Genomic DNA, 12,507 nt, shown 5'->3' on the forward strand with positions numbered 1-12,507 from the left:
CTTACAATACAGTACTTGAATGCTTAGGTTAGCAATAACAACAATAGTTTAGACACGTTATAAGCAAGCATAGACTTTTCAGTTATAATGACAGTGGTAAGAAGTCTGTGGGGTGCCCCTTAAAAAAAGGCCTAGTGAAATAACTAGTCTCTTATTGCACTTTACAGCACTTTGAACTTTTAAGAAGTTGGTTTACAAAGTGAAATAAGTTGCAAATCGGCTTTATTACACTTTACAATTCTGGAAATTAAGCCTTGTTTCACTTGGCTTTAATTCACAGCAGGAGTGTGTAGACTTCTGCAACACTAACCGTTTTGTGATAGGTGGCTGGCTCTATATTAAAGCACAAAACATGGTACAAAATAATTTGGTTTTCGGCGGATGGACAAGCTTCTTCCAACCATATTGATTACTTGGCGATAAGTCGACGCTTAAGAAGTAGTCAGGCCAGAAATAGAAGAAGTGTTGATATTTAGGTTGTCCGTGATCACCATCTTATGGTAGCTACCGTAAAATTACGTACAACTGCATTTAGGAGATGGAAAAACTAAGATGTTTACTCTTGGAACCTCCCGCTCATATACTCTTTGATAAAAAGCAGAGAGTTTTCAGTACCTAGAAAGTATGGTCTCTAATGAAGATGGTATTGAGCAACTTATCGCTAGCTATATAAGGCTCAGTTCGGTATATTGTATGTTTGGAGGAACAACTCTCTCAGCTTAAAGACAAAATTATGACTGTTCCAATCAAACTTCAAATAGGTACCTATACTGTTATACGGTTGCAGCACTTGGAAAATAAAAGCAACAATTGTGACAGAAATCAGCAGACCTACAAAACTAGGGTGAACGAAACATTTTAAGGGTTTTCTGTCCGAATCTTACATATAAATCAATTGAAGAAATATATGGGATAAGGGTTGAGGGGTGAGTAACCGATTGGCACGTTTATACGTTTAGACTCACGCTTCGAAAAGTTAATGACTGCATTGCAGAACAGACAATGCAGTGCAATCCAACCACTCCAGAAGACAGAGTCTTTAGACCAAGAAGTATATACAGATGAATAGGTGAGGAGGAATGGTGAAGATTGGAGCTGAGCTAGAGGGAATTCAAACACATATCCGGAAACCGCACAAGAGGCACGTAAGAGTAATTGAGGCCTTATGTGCAGCTAGGTATCAAGCACGTACTTTAAAGGTATTGAGCAAGTATCAAAGTAAGTACCACAAAAACTGACATCAATAGATTCAGTTCGGATTTCAATTTAATAATATAGAAAACACACCACATTTTACAGGTAATCTTTTCGTAAATGTACCTTTAGTAGGAAACGCTTTACCCATTAAGTAAACACTCCTCTAGAAATCGAAAGTTCTTCGGAACCGATCCATTTTTAGTTCGCTAAAACTTTCGTTTAAAAAATCTCTTTTTGGATCAAAAAAGTATATTTTAATATTTATAAATTTAGCTTTTTATGGTTTAGATGATTTAAAAACTGAGAATTTGGTAAATAATGACTTGCATTTTATTAACTTCCCATAGGAAGTTATTGTATTGGTCCGATTTGTCGAATTGAAAATTTTAACATTTCTCGAAATTTCAAGGTCCTAAAGTCGAAATAATAGATTTATGGAAAGATGTATGTGCGTGCGTGTGTGGGTACGTTCGTATACGTCCGTACGTTCGGGAAGTTTTTTTCGTTGTCCATAGCTCAAGAACTGGTAGAGATATCGACTTCGCATAAATTTTGTTATACAAATAATAATACAGAAAGGACTTTCAAGAAAATTGAGTGGGTAAACCAGCCATATAAGTTTAAAAAAATGAAAATGTTTGTTAATCTTGAATATCTCATTAACTAATAACGACTAAAATATCTTTTAAAAATTTGAGATTATGGCTTCCAATTTTTTTTAACTTATAAGAAATATTGTGTACAGCATTCAGAAAATTTTTGGGAATTGACAGTTTCCTTAAAAAAAATAAAAACCTACACAAAAAAATTAATAAAAGTTGGTAAAAATTGCTTCTCTACTCAAATATCTTTCCAAAACTTTGAGATTATGGCTTCCAACTAATTTTTAATTAATAGAAATACATGATAACTATTAATAAAATGAAGACAACATTCGGAAAATTTTTAAGAAAAATCGAATTTACAATAAATAAAAACCTTAAAAAAAAAAAAAAACAATATTAAAACTTGGTAAAAATTTAATTGCGAATCAAATAGCTTTTCAAGAACTAAAAATATTATCTTCGAACTTATTTAATCTTAAAAAAAATATTGTTCCCAAAATATTGTGTTCCAATTTTTTTATTAGAATCCAACAGTCTGTTTTTTTATAAGAAATCAAATTTGCAAAAAATAGTGATATCTCTGAAATTAATTTAATTCATCCAATTTGTTAAAATTTAAGAAATGCTCTGAAATTGGTAAAAGTTTGTTTTTGACTAAAAATCTAAATACTATCACATAAGTAAGTATACACTAAGAAGTAAAATATTAAACTTGTAAAACCAATAAACAAGAGATATTTTAGTAAAGAATAAGGCACATTTTTCTTAGAGAATTTTATTTTATATTTAAAAAAAAAAAACAAAAATTAGAACTGATTTTCTTAAAACGATAAAGATATACATTAACAATGCTTAAATTTCCATAACAAAACTTCTTCAAATTAACTAAAAAACAAAAAAAATTTCAAACTAGTATCTTGTTGGAAACCCTTTCGCTCTAATGACTGCTCTAATTCTGGAAAGCATCAAAGAAAGAAGTTCTTCTTGAATGACCTTTTTAAGCTCAGATTTATTTTTGATGTCATGTTTTCGAATTTGGCGCTCAAGGTGATCCCACAAATGCTCGATCACATTCAAATCACATTATAAAGAAGCCATTTGCTGACAACATGTGAAGTATGCTGGGTCATTGTTTTGTTAGAAAATGAACGATCCCTCACAGCCACAGGTTCTGAGCACTCTGGTGGAAATTGTTTTTCAAAATGTCGAGGTAACCATAACGATCCATCATGTTCTCGATAAATACCATACCATCCACCACCATGCTTTACAGTTGCAGTCATGTGCAAAGGATCTAATACTGTATGGGGTTTTCGCCACACTTTTCGTGCCCGTCTGACCGATGAATGTTGAATTTACTCTCATCCGAGAATATAACAGTGTTCAAAAAAAGGATTTCACTTAGAATATGACTTTTAGCAAACTGAATGAATGAATTCTATAATGTTAGTCTTCTGTGGATAATTGAAGTAATTGAACTTGGGGCTATTTTTTATGCAAAGATTGACCTTAGATCTCGTGTTGATTATATTGAATCTTAAAGTAATTCACTTTTAATTTTCTTGAAGCGGAACTCCAAAGATTTTAAGAGTTCCTATACTTTGAAGACCTTATTCATGTCATAGTTCTACCGGTTTTAGAATATTGTTGTATTACCAGATTATAAAGACCCTTTACCAGATTATAAATTCCAGAGTATTTTGGTTATTAACGATATTATTGATATTAATTAATCTAGCAGATTAATCTCTTTTGAATTAATGAAAGCATTAATTAAATTCGATGTTCCACCACAAGTTTCTCGCGAAATAAATAAATTATTAATATATTTTATAGTGAAATTGACCTTTGTATGACTAAAGATTGTTTAAAAAAAATCAATTATGTAATTGATTAACTATTTAATTGAAATAAAATTAATTAAACAAAAATTCCTTGTAAATATGTAAATATCTAATTATGTTTATTATTTTGTAAATTTTGTAACCAGCATATCTTCGATTAATTGATGATATAAATAAATAAACACCGAAAACATCTTATTGACCGACAGTAAGGCCATAGGTTCATTGGTGGTCTCATGGTTCACCACCTCAACAAACAGTAGATCAAATTTTTACATTGTTTATTAGAAAGTAAGATTATTGCACTTGATATTTTAAAAAGTTTTGATAGGGTTTGCCATCAGGATCTCTAATCGAAGAGCGTACTTTCAGTTTTCATAAATCAATCCTTCATTGGATTAGTAATACCTTTCGGATCGTAATACCACTAATTAAATGCTGATGTACTCCAGGGCTCTGTTCTGTCTCCAATACTCTTTCTCATGTTCATGAATGACCTCTTATCTACAATTGGTGATTGCATCATCATTGGTTCATTTAAGTCACCTTAACATAGATGTAAAGTTTCTGGTCTAACATTTGTACCTTTTTTTAAATGGTATATTAACTAGAGAAATAGCCAACTGCATGCTTCCACTTAAACAGTTAAACCGTAATACAACTTCTAGGAATGCTTATTAGTATAGACTCGATCCCAACTTCGGTCATACTATCAAGTACAGAGATTCGTTCCATAGCCGTACTACGCGAATGGTAGAATGTCTTACCACACTGTGTCTTTCCCAGTCATTGCAATATTCACGAATTCAAAACCAATGTGCGCCGCCACCTCCTTTTAAGCCATCTCTCCCTTTCCTAATGCTCACAATGTGTCAGGAAATAGGCAAGCTAATTGCAGCGTATTTTAAATTAATACTAACTTTTTAAGGCCGATTCCTAAGAACTTAGCGTCGTTTGTTCGCTGAAAGAACCCTTGAACAGCATCAAAATCATTTGAATTATCATTCTTAACGTTTTGTAAAACAATTACAAAGTAAGTAATGAAAGTAAGATGAAACGCCTGCCATGATGTATAAAATACTGAGAAAAGGACTCTCTGAAATCAGAATGAGTTTTGTATTCCTTGAAAATTAAAGTGCTTCCAGATATTTGATGAAATGTGTAAATACAAAAATATTAAGATTTCAAAACTAGGTAAGATACTAAAATATCAAAATATTAAAATGTAACTTGAATTAAGTAGCTTAAGAATAATAATTTGTGTATTTAATATCTGGCTTTTGCATTTATCAATATTTTCACAACAAATATTTGTTTCGCTTCCAATATTTTTGAGAGAACTCACTTAAAAACAAATATTTAAACATCTGAAAACACATTTGTATCCGTTAGCCGATTATGCAGATTTTGAAATCAGGTTTCATTCTTAGAAAAATCTGATATTATTAATTTAACAAATTTTGTTAAATCAATCAAATCCTTTTGTTTGCATTTTGTAAAATTTACATAAATCATGGAATAGAAAATTAATTCAAATTTCTCAAAGAGATATTAATTATCTCTTCAGATAGAATAACGGTGCCGATGATGCCTCTGACAAATAAAGCAAAAATAAACAAAGTCATAGATTTTATTTCAAAATTAATGTTTTGGTAAACTCATATAACGCAAAAACATAAATCTTCTCATTTTTTTTTCGAAACACGTTCTTCCATCATCAGTACCTAAATATCTCTGTAATTTGTCCATTATATGAAATCCAAAGGGACATTTAAAATCAATTGCATCAGTAAATGTTTTATTTTGTATTTTTGTTACTCTATCCTCAATCAATTTGTTTCGTACGCATTTTTATTCTATCATTTAATCGCCGTCAATCTAATTTTATTGGTTCATAAAAAGCGATTTGCTGCTTGCTATATTCTCGCAGTAAAAACCTTCTTTGGTTCGCTTATTTTATTGCTTTGGTCAACATTGTTTAGCTCTCTCCTCTTGGCTCTAACTCTAAAATGGCTATCATGATGGTGAACCTTTAAAACCATAAGACATAAGACGATGGGGTGGTGTTAAAAACCTTGGTTTTTGAAAATTAGAATGTTTAATGTTTATAATTTATCTACAAAATAATTGTCATTGTTTACTCAGCTGAATATTATCACAATCTTTTTTTCACAATTTATATTCTTACATCTATATAACGGTATTAATATTATATCCTTAAGGATGACCTTTAAGTATCCTTAGAACGGCTTCTTTTGAAATCCACCTCCGTTACCACCACCGCGGCCATTAAACAAAGCAGCAGCAGCAGCTTCCTCTTCTTGGGCTATCTTGGCCTTTATCCAATAGTGTGCAGCACAAACCAGAAACAAAACGGACGGAATAATCACCAGCATTATCATTGCCACCGATATACTTGCGATACGTGCTGTGAGCTCTTCCTTACCTGTTCCGGAAGAACGATTAGAAAATCTCATTAGGCAAAACTTCAATAGGTCTATATACATACCTACATTAAAAAGGCTAAAATGTTTTTGAAAGAAAGAAGAAAAATAATGATGACCATGATGAAGATGATGGAGAAAGAAGCAAATAAATGAAAGGAAAAGTTGTGACTTGCGATAAATGAACTTCAATATAGCATTTTAAGGGTTTTGCAACAACAACAAAAAAGGATACGGTAAGTAATTGGCTAAGTAAAGTTAAGTATGTATTTGCGTTATGATCATTGAGTTCTTTTTCTCGAACTTATGAACCATGGGTCACTTTCTACACAAGGTGTTTCAAAAAACTTGTCAATCATTGGCTTTCTAATAAGCTTCACATAAGTCTTCTAAGGGGTCAGTGCACATTCGTTTTGAATTTTTGACAGGGACGTATAGAGCTAGTGAAGACATCTGTCATTCACGTAGTACAGCAAAAGAACGAATCTCTGAACTTCAAATTGGGCTAAAGTGTAAACTAGTGGGCATTCGTGAAAGCACTAGTATTGTGGAAAAATGTTTTAAAGAAAAAATAACGCAAAGGTGACACAAGAAACTTTTACTACGACGTTTAAGTAGCGTACACTACATTACATTTCACACTACTAAGCACATAAATCTACAGAGTAGAGAACACATCACCTTGAGCCACTAGGCTATGTAAGGTGATGAGAACACAGGACATTAATACAAGACAGAATTAAAGAAGAGAAAGAACAACACAGAAAGAAATAACACATGGCAACAGCACACGGTAAGTTTCGAGACGGTCCCCCATCTGTCAACCAACCACGCTCACTGATGCTTGATTTCGGTGAGCGATGGGAACCGAAGCTTTATCAGTGACTAGGTCCTTGCCTTGAGCAGCATAAGAATTGAGTTCTTTTGTCTGAACAGTGTTCAACATGTTTAAGTAACTTGCTGGAGCACCATCCCAGATATAGGGGTTGTACTAAAGTTTTGGAAGCATATGTTTAAAAAGAACTGAAACATCACGGTGTCAGAAAGCCCAAAAATCTAACGGCTTTTTTTAGCAAAATCGCTTATACGATCGTTCCACAAGAGATGGTTCGTGATGCATATTTTGAGAATATCGAGATGTTGGGTTTCATTGATGAAAGTGGAACTTATAAATAGTCGAGAGTAAACATTTGTTCCACTGCCCGTTGAGATGAAAAATGAAATCAGTAGTGGAGCTAATTCTACGAAAGCCATAAAGTCATTAAGAAGCTTTCGTTCCTCAAGATTTTTCTTAAGCTGATGCCAGATGACTAGGCTTCGATCCGCACGTGAGCCACCTAAATGACTTTTAACGGATGCTGCGTCTTACGAGGAATTGACAAAACACCTATTAATAAATCTATGTAGCTGGTCCGATTCGCCATAAAAACTGTAGAACCCCTCTATCCCGTATATTACTCGCACTCAGGAATAGTTTAGAGTTGTAAGGCCCTGGTTCTCTACGAGCTGTTGTGTTGCTTTACCTGGTTTTAAATTGGTGATTTGAGAGAGAAGAAGATAAGTTGAACAAGAAGAATAGAATGGATATTAAATCTTACGCTGGGGGGTCGCTAGTTTAGAAGTATCATCTTAAGAATGTGAAAACCAAGTAGTTGAGGCTTTCGACCCTGCTGAATTTAATATTACATTACCAAGTATTTTTATTCTTTTCCTACCAAGATATCGCCGTATACATCAGGAATGATGTTAATTACCTTAATATAGTTACTATTCTTATTCTTTTTTAAATTTTCTTATTTGAGAAAAACTAAAATAAGTTCAAGAAATTCAGGAAGGTGGTCATATTAGACGGAGCCAAAAATTAAGGCAAAACAAAAACCTGTACTTGATCGAGTAAATAAGTAAACTCAGTATCTAGAAATCTCAATACACATTTATCCGCTAGCTTGGATTATATTCCCTTTATTGTTTAAAAGAAGTGTTCTTCAACGCTGTAAGAACCACTCCGTAAGATTTTTCATCTATTCTAATTTTTAAGTCTCGTTCTGGATGGAAAACGGCATTTTTTCAGTCTATACCCAAAAATGGCGAATACTTTCCCCCTCGAAATATCGACCGATCGCACACTTTGGCATAGTCTCTCATATCGAAAAATTTGTGCCTTTGGTTTTGATGAATCTCTCCTCATTTCAATTAGAAATTATTTCGGACCGTTCTAAATAAGAAGTATTGGATGAATTCAAATCTGAGAAATACCACAACAAAATTAATGTTGGTGTGCCCCAAGGCTCTATATCTGCCATAATACCTCTTATAGCGTGGAAAGTTCCTAAACCGTCAGGTGTGTTCACGTTGAAGTCTGCATTGTCAAATATGAACTGCATTAATGCATTTTTTTGAGTGGCTGGTTTTTGAGTTTGTAATATTGTTGACAACTCAAGTAAAGTTGCATCAGCGTAACTACATGAAAATTCCAATGCTGACAAAAGGGTAATAATCTGTTTAGACCCAAAATGTCGGTATAAATACACAACCACTCCATTAAGGAGGGAAGAAATGAAAGAACGAGGCCTCACAGCTGAAATAACTGCATGTGACAGTGCAACACACATTTTTTTTAAAACCATCCAAAGACCCCCTCTTGTGTTTTAATATCACAGATTTAAAAAATATAGCAGGTTTGGAGGTATAACATGCATTCGAAAGTTATCTAGTGTTGTATATCTTTGAACGAATGCCTCCAACAATAATATCAGCAGCAGCCTTAATTACTCGTAGCTTTTCTTTCTCAGGGTTTGATTTACGCTGCTTATACAAAGTTGTGTGAGAACTTTGTATCCAACTTTTCTTAAACGCACAATGGTTTTCTTGCGCAATCAATATATCATCTCCATAGTAAACAAAGAGACAATCTTTGATAGTCCTTATGTCTGGGACGTAGTTACCTTCTATTTGATCAATCAGTTCATCCATACTGAACTGACATCCCTTAGAATTCTCCTCCAGATATGAGATTACTTGTTTCATTGCTTCATTCACATTGTTAGCTGGCTTATGTCCTCTTTTATGGTTAGTTGATGGTTGCTTGAATAACATTCTTTGGCAAAACAGGTGGTACTGTGCATCTACTTTTACCAAATTCTCTGTACTCTGTAAGCGATTTATTATTTTGTGTGCCCGCTCATCTCCTCGATTTTCAGCTGCTTTCCAAACTGTTTTCCTTAATTTCGGCATCTCCACTGTGATCACATTATTTATATTATTCATGAAAGTTTTTTGAAACATTAAATTCTACATGGCTTCGAGATCAGAATTTGATGATCTTACCATGCGTTGCCGTTTAAGTTTCACATCCGTAGGACAAAGTTGTGAATCTAGTAACGAATATGAAAAGCTGAGGGTATATTGTTATCAGCAAAACATATTTATGATTGATATGATTATAAGGAAACAAATTGAAGACAAAACGGAGCTCTGGAGATCACCTGCGTTTATTATATGAATTTCGGACTTGAAACCATAAAACTTGTGTTGAACGGTTAGAAAAAGATGAAAAATCAATTACATCCTAATATTCAAAAATGTCTACACACCCTGTAACGCATCACGTTTCCAGATGATTAAACATTCTTCATCTTCTTTTTTTGTATTTTAAATTAACTAAAAGTTCAAAAGGCCACCGGTATTTTGTTTCCTTTTTGATGAAACGACAACAAGTGAACGAAAATATTTTCCTTTCAGATTTCAGGATTTTCCTTCAAAAAACAAAATTCATTCGTCAGTGGTCATGGTCAAAGTTATCTTTCCAAATACTGTATTGGACTTGTTTTTTTGATCTCGCAGAAATATGCTTTTAACCTTTTTTGTTGTTTTTGTTTTTCAAAAATAAGAAAAATAGTAATAGGTATGATTCTAAGGTACGTATAAAGGCAAATTTTGTGTATGATGTGATGACCTAAGGGATCAAATTATGTGCAAAAAAGGGACTATCATATAATAAGCCATAGTCAAGGATACAGATACACACCATTTGCCATTCCTAAGTGGTTTTGATTTTCAGGAGGGTTTTTTTTTTTTTTTGTTTCTTCTTTTTGAATTTCGAAATTGAAATAGCAAATAATGGAAAATACCTACATATATCTAATTTAAGTCAAGTATGTAGAAGAGTGTGTTGTTGTATTCCTCTTTGCAACACCATTTAAATATATGAAGGGTCCTATTCTTATTTTTGAGTGGAATTCCAAAATATATTTTTAGCTATTGTCCTTAAATAAAGATAAGATATGAATGTTAAGTGGATTCGAAATGTATAATCATTTAATTCAAGGATGCTTAAAGTGTTTTGGGTGTGGATAAGATTTAAAATTGAAAAACAAACATTACAAATATTCGTACTACTAAATTATAGTACAAATCCAATGAAGTAATTGTGTGATATCATGAAGGTACACCTTAGTGTATACATAATATTTTTTGTATTAACTAAAAAAGATTCGTATTTAAATATCTATTTAATTTTATATATTAATTTTAAAGAGATCGACTTTTTTAATGATGGATTTGTTGACCTTTTTCTTCTAAGAATAATATTTTATTTTCATAAGCTTCAGGTTAACTGTATTGAGGTTGTTTCAACAATAATGGCTCGGGTATATAAACATACTTTTTTGTTTACCCTTTTTAAATTTTTAAATATTAAGTAAATACATTTTATTAAAGTGTAAATGGTTTCCCAATAAGGGTAGATTATGTTTCAAATTTAAAAGATTGACGACATTTTTTAAAAGCATCGCTTAAATTTTAATCAAAGTATGATAACAATGGACTTGTTAAGCTGCAAAACGAGCGATAATCAATTTTTGAAAAACTGAGTTGTTATAGCGAATGATTGGTTTTAAGGGCACAGAACTTCCGAAAGGGAAAATTGTCGTCATAGTGATTCGCAATATTTTGAATCGTTTATTAACTACATTTAATCTTTTTATCATTATCATCATCGTTCGTTGCAGATCGGGTAGTTGGTGATTGCCAAAAACTTGGTAAGGCATGCAATGCAACTTTCTTGACATGTCGAAGTTCTTGCTTTACCTCCTCGTGATGGCCCTGGACAATGATTGGTGTATCCCTAAATACATAAGTCAGCTAGAATTGCAAGGGCGAAGTTTCACGACACTTCAGGATAGGTTACGGAGATTAGCACTCTTCGTAACTGAACTCCATCTCGCTATGAAAACCGAAATTACGCCTCCGATAATCAATGATAAGTCATTGACGACTTTTATTTTGAATATTAGCACGTGATTGTCATTGGTGGCACTATGTTTGAACACAAACTGTGTCATAAAATTATCTGTTTGTCGACGGACAGGCAAGCGTATTCTAACTAAATTGAAAACATCACGAAAGGCGCTGACAAAGAACTTGCCCGTGATCACCACTTAATGAAAACTCCCTATGATTGCGTACAACCTCGAAGATCAAACGGAATAACACGAACCACTAAATTCAACATCGCCAGACTAAAGGATCCCACGACCCGCCAACAATTCAGGCACCACCTGTCTCGGGAAATGAGAACAATCAGCAGCATAATACATGACGGCATCGAACACCATTGGAATGCTGTACCTTTCAGGTACTAACACAATAGTCGGTAGGATAGAAGGAAGCAACAACACTTGGCTTTCAGAAGAATCTTGGGGAACGATCAACGAGTCGAAAAAAGAAATGAGCTGGAATCCTCGTACAACTGAAAAAAGAGAGAGTTTTACCGCAGTGTGCGCCGTGACAAGCGTAACTACAACAACGCATTGGCGCAAGAGGCAGAAGATGCTGCAAACAGGTGTTACAGCAGGACCGTTTACAGAATAACCAAAGAGCAGACAGGTGCACACAGCTCAAAGCAACACCTTGTGAAAAAAGAAGACGGTACTGTGGGGATAAACAAGTCATAAGGTGGAAAGAACACTTTTCCTCGGTTTTAAACCGATTGTATGCAAGCAACGTGCAGCCGATGCCTTCTGGAGCGCCTGAACATACAAATTCCCGAATCCGCACCTCCCAGTAAAGATGAGATCGTTATCACAATTAAAACACTTAAAAACAACAAAGCGGTATCACTTGATAGAATTCCAACAGAGCTTTTACAAGCAACGCCAACGTCATCAAGCGAACTACTTCATCCACTAATAAAAGAAACCTGGATCACCGAAAGCTTCCCCGATGAGTGGAAAAAGGAAATTATCGCCAAGTTCCCAAAAAGTGTGAAAACTGGAGAGAGAACTGCGTTCTAGCTACCGTTGCCAAAATAGTAGCAAAAGTCATATTGGAACGCATCAGAGAACACCTTGAGCCCACACTCGATGCCGAACAAGCAGGATTCGGCGCTGGATCCTACTGTATTGATCACATGAACAC

The 12,507-nt window shown here is 33.8% G+C and overlaps 1 protein-coding gene across 1 annotated transcript in view; it reads right to left on the bottom strand.

Moving 5' to 3' along the window:
- Positions 1-5,735: 5,735 nt before the first annotated feature.
- Positions 5,736-12,507, bottom strand: part of LOC129940483 (protein mesh) — a 117,815-nt gene continuing 111,043 nt past the window's right edge. Inside the window, exon 15 of the mRNA XM_056048837.1 lies at positions 5,736-6,092. Within this exon, the coding sequence (XP_055904812.1) occupies positions 5,887-6,092 (206 nt within the window). The 3' untranslated portion in view covers positions 5,736-5,886. The remainder of the gene's footprint in view (positions 6,093-12,507) is intronic.

Source organism: Eupeodes corollae, chromosome 1 (genome assembly GCF_945859685.1).
Source record: "Eupeodes corollae chromosome 1, idEupCoro1.1, whole genome shotgun sequence".
Taxonomy (NCBI): Eukaryota; Metazoa; Arthropoda; class Insecta; order Diptera; family Syrphidae; genus Eupeodes; species Eupeodes corollae.